Source organism: Orycteropus afer, unplaced genomic scaffold (assembly GCF_000298275.1).
Source record: "Orycteropus afer afer isolate SDZICR_OR568_19922 unplaced genomic scaffold, OryAfe1.0 scaffold00006, whole genome shotgun sequence".
NCBI lineage: Eukaryota > Metazoa > Chordata > Mammalia > Tubulidentata > Orycteropodidae > Orycteropus > Orycteropus afer.
In genome coordinates this window covers 21689212-21698582 of record NW_006921593.1, presented here as the reverse complement: position 1 = coordinate 21698582, position 9371 = coordinate 21689212, and the positions used below count along the sequence as shown (strand labels likewise).

General features: G+C 48.2%; 1 protein-coding gene across 1 annotated transcript in view; it reads left to right on the top strand.

Moving 5' to 3' along the window:
* The window catches only part of LRRFIP1 (LRR binding FLII interacting protein 1), a 70816-nt gene extending 63324 nt beyond the window's left edge, over window positions 1–7492 (top strand). Inside the window, exons 20-24 of the mRNA XM_007943608.1 lie at window positions 553–602; window positions 2383–2500; window positions 3350–3429; window positions 5931–6035; window positions 7382–7492. Coding sequence (XP_007941799.1) covers window positions 553–602; window positions 2383–2500; window positions 3350–3429; window positions 5931–6035; window positions 7382–7492 — 464 coding nt within the window. The remainder of the gene's footprint in view (window positions 1–552; window positions 603–2382; window positions 2501–3349; window positions 3430–5930; window positions 6036–7381) is intronic.
* Window positions 7493–9371: the final 1879 nt, after the last annotated feature.

Below are 9371 nucleotides of genomic sequence, written 5' to 3'. Positions count from 1 at the left end.
GCATGGGGTCCAAACTCTGACTTAGGGGTTCCTCAACGTGGGGTCAAACTCTGACTTAGGGTTAGTTGGCATGGGGTCCAAACTCTGACTTAGGGTTCCTCAACATGGGGTCCCAGCCCACGCTGAGGAGTAGCTGAGAAAGGAGCAATGCCTCTGGGGAGTAAGGAGGGCAAGGCTGGCGCCGGCGCCGGTGCTGTGTCATTGTGATTGTGGTGTTTGTACCTTGCTAACGATGCAAACCATGAGCCTGTGAGATCTTGTGTTGCAGTCGGTTTGGCCCTAGAGTTCTTGCATGCTAACCTAAAGTAGAAGATTAGCCCGTTTGCATGCCCCGGAAGCTGCTGCGGACGTGACCAGCATGTTCTGGGCGGCTGACACACCCTCCCCTGGCTGACTTCTCCCCAGTCTGTCTGTGGCCTCATTTGTTGTGGTACGTGTCCAACATCTTCATCATTCGTTTCACTAACCTGAACAGTCATTCTTTGGTTTAATGTGTGCCAAGGGGTGTTGTACGCGGCTTCATCTAAACCTGTGTCTTTCTGGTTTCTTTAGATATTAGGTTGAAGAAGCTGGTTGATGAGCGGGAATGCCTACTGGAACAGGTAACGCTTTTTTTACATTACATGACGAGTTTTTCAACCTGAACATTCCCATCCCAATTTTTTGCCTCATCAAGAGACCCCTACCACATTGTGCTTGAAAGTAATGGTCAAGGCAGCCCGTGTCCTTAGTATTCCTGTCTGAGTAGAACATGTGAAGGCCAGGGTGGTTCTGGTGGAATTCTCGCCTTCCCTGTTGGAGAACTGGGTTCAGTTCCTGGCCAGTCCAGCTCCTGTGCAGCTGGCACCCCACTCGTCGGTCAGTGGAGGGGGTGCGTCGCTGTGACCCTGAACAGGTCTCACAGAGCTTCCAGACCGAGACAGAGGAGGAGGAAAGGCCTGGCAGTCTGCTTCCAACAGTTACTTGGTGAAAAGCCTACGGATCACGACGGCTCGACCCCACCCCCACCCCGGCGAGGGGCCAGGCAGCGTTAACAAGAACAAGTAGAACATAAATCATATGATGTTCTGCAAGAGTCAGATTTGCACTTTCTCCTCGTCAGCCGTCTCAGTGGTGGTGAGCGCTTCATCGGGCGTTTCTGCATTAGAGCAGATCGCACCTCCAGAAGCATTAAGGAGTCTTCCTATCTGGTCCTTTTTTGTATGTGGGATAGTTATGAATTCATCCCACAATCCCTTTTTAAGGGAACGTCATTTCTAAGTTTTCTTCACTTGCCCAATAAAATGTGTTTGCCTGACTCCTCCCAAGTCTATTAGCAGTCTCTCTCAGAACTGGATAAAGCCCAAACTCTGGTGGAAGGATTTGACGTAAGTTCCTAGGGTCTTTTTCAAAAATGTGCCTGTCATAATTCTACGCTTATTTTCTGCAAGCAGCATGCACAGGTGGGCCATGGTTAATTGAGGTCTGCTGTGCTTGTGTAGGAGTTCTGGTGGTGCGGTGGCTAAAGTGCTCAGCTGCTAACCAAAAGGTCAACAGTTAGAACCCAGCAGCCACTCTGCAGAGGAAAAATGAGGCAGTCTGTTTCCATAAAGATTGACAGCCTTGGAAACCCTGTGAGGCAGTCCCACTCTCCTCTAGGGGCGCTGTGAGTTGGAATGGACTGGATGGCCTAGGGTTGGCTTGGTTTGGTTCCAATAGCACACTGATTGGATAACTGCTAGGCAAACATTTGCAGACAGTTACGCACTCTACTATTAGCCAAAAGGTTGGTGGTTCAAACTCACCTGGGGACACCTCGAAAGACAGTCTTGCTGGCCTACTTCTGAAAGACCACAGTCTTGAAAAACCTGTGGAGCATATCTACTCTGAGGTGCAATGAGTCAGATTGGAAGGACCCAACAGCAAGTAACAATAGCAGCAAAGACTTAGCGTGTTTTATGTACAACGCCCTCACGAATCCCTGAGGAGTCTCAGATGCGGAAGTCACTCTTCACCCAGAGTTACGAAAGAATTTATGCCTGATGTTGTGAACATAATTCATGGCACTACGTTTTATGTTCTGAGAAGAGTACTAACTGATAGAGGCGTTTCTTTTTTAAAAAAATTTACATACTTTAGGTCATTTCTTTATGAAAGAGGCTCCCTACCTGCCCGCCTGGGGGACTGTAACCATTCCGTCCGTTTATCTAATGTTCCTTATATTCTCTCTCTCTCTCTGCTGCTCTCCAGACACACTAATCGACTTCAAGGGAAGGGCCAATTATACGTATAGGGTGTTGGTTTTCATTTACACGTTGCTGGCTGCTCTCTGGCCTCTGAGCTCAGCTTTTCAGTCTTGTATCAATTGAGAAATTAACCTGTTTTACCTGTGGGTGTTTTCAGATCAAGAAGCTCAAAGGGCAGCTGGAACAGAAACAGAGGAATGGCAAGCTGGATGGCCTGCGGCCCGAAGGTGACATCCTGGAGAATGGGACAGACGTGCACGTCATGGATCTACAAAGTAAATACTGGCTGTAGACGCCGCTCCCTGTGCTGGTTTTTTATACTTGTCGAGAGGAGAGCAACTGCCAAGGCAAGGGGTTCCCAGTACCCCCTGGGCCCCTCCAAAGCCCTTGAGTAAAAGAAAGCAAGGGCAGCTCCTTGTGGGGCAGAGCCGGGGCGGATGGGCAGACGGGGGCGTTTCTGGGGAAGCCTGTGAAATAGAGCAGATGCCCCATGCACTCAGGTACCATCCTAGGAAATGCTGATAGAGCCCACTTTTCCTTGGCCTGATACAGCCGTCTCTTTATCTGCTGATTATAGGGTATTTTTCTGTGCCAACATGTAAGAAACAGACTTAAAAAAAATAAACAGTTCCTGTCAAGTCAGTTTTAGCTCATCACAACCCCATGTGTGTCAGGGTCGAACTGTGCTCCGTAGGGTTTCCAAGGCTGCAGTCTGTCAAAGATGGATCACCAGGCATTTCTTCCATGGCATCTCTGGGTGGACTTGAACCAGCAACCTTCCAGTTGGCAGTCAAGTGCTTAACCATGTGTTCCACCCAGGGACTCCTAGAAACAGGCTTAAGGGGCAGCAGATGATACCCAGTCTCTCTCCACCCTCCTCCCACCCCTACCATCTCCACCTGCTTCACTCAGGTGACCTCTGCTTGGGATCTGGGGCCCACACAGAGGGGCGGGGACGCACCCTCCTAGCCAGGGTATGTGCCAAGAGCATGCTCTGGTCTAGAGCCACAGTCCAGAGCTTTGAGATTCGTGAGATGATCACAAAGTACGGCCTGGTTCCCAGTAACTATTGCCTTTCCATTTAAAGCCCAAGACTTAACAGGTTTCTCTCTCTTTCCCGGCAGGGGATGCCAGCAGGCAGATCAGCGACCTCAAATTTAAACTCGCAAAATCCGAGCAAGAGATAAGCGCATTAGAGCAAAATGTGCGTGTGCGCACTTGACCAGTCGTGGCGAAAGTGACGGATGCTTCAAGTTTGGTTGGCTAGAAAGAGCCCCTGAAAGGCTGGGGCAAAGAGCAGCAGAGATTTTTACCATCCCAAGAGGTTCTGAGGGGGTTGGATGCAGGCAGCGAGTCTCTTGGTCCTCTCCTCACAGAGGGAAAATGGAGAGAAAGGAAGATGGTTATTAGGGTTTGGGGTGTTACAGTGGATGCTGATCCTTTATCGGCAGGGTTACTGGTAGGAAAAGTGAGCCCTGGTGGTGCAGTAGTGAAGGCACTTGGTTGCTGACCAAGAAAGATCAGCGGTGGAACCCACCAGTCTCTCTGTGGGAAAAAGATGAGGCGGTCTGCTTCTGTAAAGATCTATAGCCTTAGACAGGCTGAACTATTAGGTATGTCTGTGCAGCAGGGAATATACCCAGGACCACGTATAGGGTTGGCAGACAATGGTTCTACAAGTGTATTTGTATGTTCTGTAAGAATTCCCAGGTGTACAGTAGAGCTGACAAGGGACAAGGTTGTATCACTTCTTGGCCACAGCCAGCTACCCAGAGGGAGCAAGTAGTTGGACCTGTGGGCTCGGGATCATAGCTGCAGGGGACATCAAGCTCAATTGGCATAATATACTGCCCAAAACATTGTTCCACCTCCTACTTCAGTGAGTACCAACTGGGATCTTAAAAGCTTGCAAGCAGCCATCCAGATGCAACGATGGGTCTCTCCTCATCCAGAGCAAAGGAGAATGAAGAAAACCAAAGATTCATGGAAACAATTAGTCCTAGCAACTGGTACACTATGTGATCTGCAGCCTATATGACTATGAGACCAGAAGAACTAGATGGTGCCCGGCTGCCACTGTCAACCACTCGGAGGGGGATCTTTGTAGGAGATCCTGGATAGAGAGGGAGAACAATGTGGAACAAAACTCAAAATCATTTGGGAGAAAAAAGGGGGGGACCAGGTTTGCTGGTCTGATAGAGCCTGGTGGAACCACTGAGACTATGGCCCCTCGCTGCCCTTCAGGTCTGGAATTGAACCCATGCCTGTGGCTTCCAGCCAAACAATAGACAGGCATATGAGTTGAACATTACCTGAGGTAGATACACTCCTTGGAGAGAACAATCATGGGAGTAAAGAAGGGGTGTTTTATACACAGGGAGACAGTGCAGGGGGTGGGCGTACATGGAGGGAGAGGTAATTATGGGGAGGAAGTAGAAGGGGAGCTGTTGCATTGGGGTAAATTGTAGTCAATGTCATGAGACAAAGTGTATGTGAACTGCTGTATGGAAAGTGAATTTGCTCTGTAAACTTTCACTTAAATGACAATAAAAAAAAGAGAAAAGAGGATCTATAGCGTTAGAAATCCTCCGGGGCAAGTCTACTCTGTCCTGTAGGATCACCATGAGTCGGAATTGACTCGTTGGCGGTGGATTTGGTTGTAGGAAAAAGGTGACGTGGCTTGGAGGTTTTAGTAAATTAATTCTTTAAAATAATTCCGTTAATTTGAAAACAGTGCCTGGCGGGCCCTCCTCCTGCCTGGATGTCAGCCTCTCTCTCCAGCCAGGCATACGCTCCCTGGTTTCTGGATTTGGGGCAACCCACCTCTAGTGAGCTCAACCTACTCCAAATAGTGTCCTTAGCAACCAAAAGCAGTTGTCATGGGGTCAGTTCCAACACATGGCGCCCCCTGTGCCCCATCGGGCTTTTGATGGCTGAGTTTTCAGAAGTTGATCACACCAGGCCTTCCTCTAAGGCAGCTCTGGGTGGACTCGAACCTCCAACCTTCTGGTTAGCAGCCAGCAACTAAGCGCCTCCACCATGCAGGGACTCCATCCTTACCAAAGCCCCCTCGGTCGTGGGTCTATGTGGCTGGAACTTCCTGACGTTTTTATAGAAACAAAAACGAAAACAGCACCCACAGAAAGGGATGGGTTTTGTGAGGCACAGTCTTTGGTCCACAGGCCAGCCTTCACTTCTGTCTCGACCTCAGGCCCTTGACTGGAATGCCATCCCGCTGCCTCCGTCTTTGACTCTTCTTTCTGTTACCTCCTTGCCTTTCCTACCCTTCTCCCACTGCCCCACCCACCAACCCCAGGAGAGAGTTGACTGGAGTTGAGGGCCTGGGCGAACCTTTGCTTGCCAGCATCATCCTGCCTCGCCAAACCCATTGTCCAACAGAGCCACCCTAGAAAAGGGTGACATGGAAGTGAGGGCAGGAGAGGGGCAGCACTCCGGACACACCGTTCTAGATCAGGGCAAAAGAGAAAATAAGTCCTTACAGGCATCAGTAAGATCACTCCAAACTGTGAAAGAGTGGCCTCTTAGCCAGAGCCCATCAGAGCCGTAAATGCTGTATCGTGGTTATTTGCATTATGCATCCTCCCATCTTACCAAGTCACAGCCTTTGACCTCAAATATGACAGGGCATTTGGAGAAAGTAAACCGGCCTATCAATTTATCCACGTATGTTTCCTCTGCTTTTAGGTAATACGATTAGAGAGCCAAGTATCGCGTTACAAGTCGGCAGCTGAAAACGCAGAAAGAGTAGAAGATGAGCTTAAGGCTGAAAAACGAAAACTCCAAAGAGAGGTAGATTCCCTGGGCTGCTTCTAGAAAGGACGAGTCGTGAATGATAATCCCGTTGGGAACTCAGGGAGGCTTTACCAGTGTTAGAACAGCCCTGAGTGACTCACTGTGGTATCATCCCAAACCATTTGCAAGTGCCATGTTGTTGTTCATTGCGGTCAAGACAGTGCTGACAGATAGAGTCCTGGTCCATAACAGACTCATGGGGACCTTTTCTTAGAGTCATGGAAACCTTCTCTATGACAGACTCATGGAGACCTTCTCTATGACAGACCCATGGAGATGTTCTCTATGGCAGACTCATGGGGACCTTGTCCATAACAGACTCATGGAGACCTTAGACCTTCTCTATGACAGACCCATGGAGACCTTCTCTGACAGACTCATGGAGACCTTCTCTATGGCAGACTCATGGGGACCTTGTCCATAACAGACTCATGGAGACCTTAAACCTTCTCTATGACAGACTCATGGAGACCTTCTCTTATAACAGACCCATGGAGACCTTCTCTGACAGACCCATGGGGACCTTGTGCACAATAGAACCAAACGTTACCTGGTCCTGTGCCACCTTCAGGCTGAATCCACTGTTGTTGCTGTCGTGTGCATCTGGCTCATGGAGAGTGTCCTTCCTTTTTGCTGACCCTCCATTTTACTAAACACGGTGGCCTTTTCCAGTGGCTGGCCTCTCCTGGCGGCACAGCTAAAACGCCAGCCCAAATATCACCATCCTCGCATCTAAGGAACATTCTAGTTGAATTGCGTCTGAGGTGGATCTGTTCGTTCCTCTGGCAGCCCATGATACATTCAGTGTTCTTCACCAGCACCATCATTCAAAAGCCTCAATTCTTCTGCCTGCCTTTTGCATGGTGCAGCTTTTGCATGCGTGAAAAGACTGTGGCTTGGGTCAGCCGCACCTTAGTCATCGAAGTGACATCTTTGCTTTTTAAAACTTTAAAGAGGTTGTTTACAGCAGATTTAAGCAAATGCATCATGTTGCTTGATTTCTTGACGGTTACTTCTGTGGACAATATGGACATTGATTGTTGATCCAAGTAGAATGAAATCATTCACAACTTCAACTTCTTCATGTATCGTGATGTTTATCTATAATGACAACATCATGAAGTACCATACTGTACATAGTTAAGGGGGGGTTAATGGAATCTGACACTTTTGTCTGAAAAATACATCCATACACATGTACGTATGGATGTATTTTTAGGATTTCAATGAGTTCAGGTCATAATGCGTTTTTTAGCAAAACTGGAATCTTGGCAACACGGAGGCCTGTCCTGTTCGCAGGAAACACGTTCCTCAGAGTTCACAGCTTTTCTCTCTGTTTACAGCTCCGGTCTGCACTGGACAAAACAGAGGAACTTGAGGTCAGCAACGGCCACTTAGTGAAGCGTCTGGAAAAAATGAAAGCCAACCGCAGTGCCCTCTTGTCCCAGCAGTAGATGCCAGCTCAGAACAGGAAAAGGGACGGTGACTCGAGAACGTTATTTCATGGGCTTTTCTCTGTTCCTGTCTGGGAGCGTGCTTCTTCCCCCACCTTGCAGAGGAGAGCCTGCCGTGAGCAATGGCTGTCCCGTGCTCCCACCCTGGGGTTCACCTGGGAGCCTCAGCCACCCGAGCCATGCGGGGCCGACCTCGAAACCTGCAGGTGACCCCATAAGCACACGGGGTCTCGCACGGGCTCTGTAGCCGGATGCACGGCAGCTTCCTAGTGCCCCTTCCAACGTCTCGACTAAGGTGGGACTTGCTTTTTCTGTTCGTTGTCTTGCTGAAAATTAAGGGGAAATGTTACAGTGCTGGGACTTCTTTCGTGGCAGAAGCTGCAGTTGGAGTGACTTCAGTAGTATCTCTCAGTCTACGCTGTGCACACACAAAACACTGTGGAGCCCCAAGCCATTACCAAGCAAACTCTCACTGGAGACGTGGTCTTAGAAGTCAAAGTGACCTTAAGAAGACTCTTTACAGGCAACAAATAAAGCTTTTCTAAGGGATGTTTACATCCGTTCAATCATAAGAAAACTCCTTTTCCAGGTAATTGGGCAATAGTTTCACTGAAAAAGACTGCTTTTCATTTGCATTATTTAATCGTTATATTTGGGAGCGAAGTTGCTAACTTCTTTTAAAGAATGTACTATGAGAAAAATTAAAACCTGAGATGTTAAAAGGGTTGAGCAGTGGGGTCGTTATTTCTCGCCACTGACAAAGAAGGTCTTTATGTAACTAATTTCACCCTAATGACTTTGTATCTTTTTCTTTCTTGCATATCAAATCCATTAATTTTGCTTTCCCTGTTTTGTTTTGTTTTGTTTTTTTAAAAAAAGGTACATTTGCTGAGTCAGTGCACTTAGAATAAAAGAAGGGAACCATTAGAGTAACTTCAAAGACAAAAGTAGAGAAAGCTTGGCTATTGAAAACACAGACTTTGGATGATTTTTATTATTATTATTATTTCCATATTTTGGGGTTCATATGTGGCTGGTGAAGCAGGCCAGCTTTTTAGGATCTTAACCAGCACAGACCCACATAGTATCATCCAAAACTACATTTCAGGTTAACATTTGGAAAATGCTTGTGTAGGGATCATGTATAATTGTATTAAAAAAAAAAAAAAAAGCTCACTGCTGTCGAGTTGGATCCGACTCATAGCAACCCCTCCTTTGGTTGCCGAGGCTGTATCACTATGGACGTAGACTGCCCAGTCTTCCTTCTGAGTGGCTGGCCGATTTGACAGGTGTATGCAAATAAGAAGACACTTGAAGCCGCTTGCCGGGTCCCATGAGTCCGCCTCCAGCAGCATATCCATTGAGGATGTGTAAGGCTGCATTTCCTTAAGCAGGAGAGACCTCTGTGTCCCCTGGGCCAAGGGTCCTATATAGTTGAGACCTTGACACTCCACTACATGAAACCATCCAATGGCTAACCCGCTTGCCCATGCCTGAGACCTGTGGTATTGCTGCCCGTTCAAAACCAGTGTTTTCACACACAGACAGCCTACACTGGTGCCGTGCAAACGCCAGCTCTCCCCAGCGACATGGAGAACTGTCTCAGAATAATTGAGATTTCCAAGTTGGAAATTGCACTCGGTAAGGGTTAAGAGTTCTGTCAAAGACCCAATCTTATCAACTGGGGTCCAATCAGAAGACAGAGACTGACCAGTAATGTGACCAGGGAAAATGTAATACACAGCATGACACAGCTGTCACCAGAGGTGACACCAAGGGGCGGGAGTGAAGGGACGTGCTTGGAAGTGGGCTCTCCCACCCTGCAAGGCCAAGACTCAGACCTCACTGGAGAGATCGGGGCTGCCCCCACTGGGTGGCA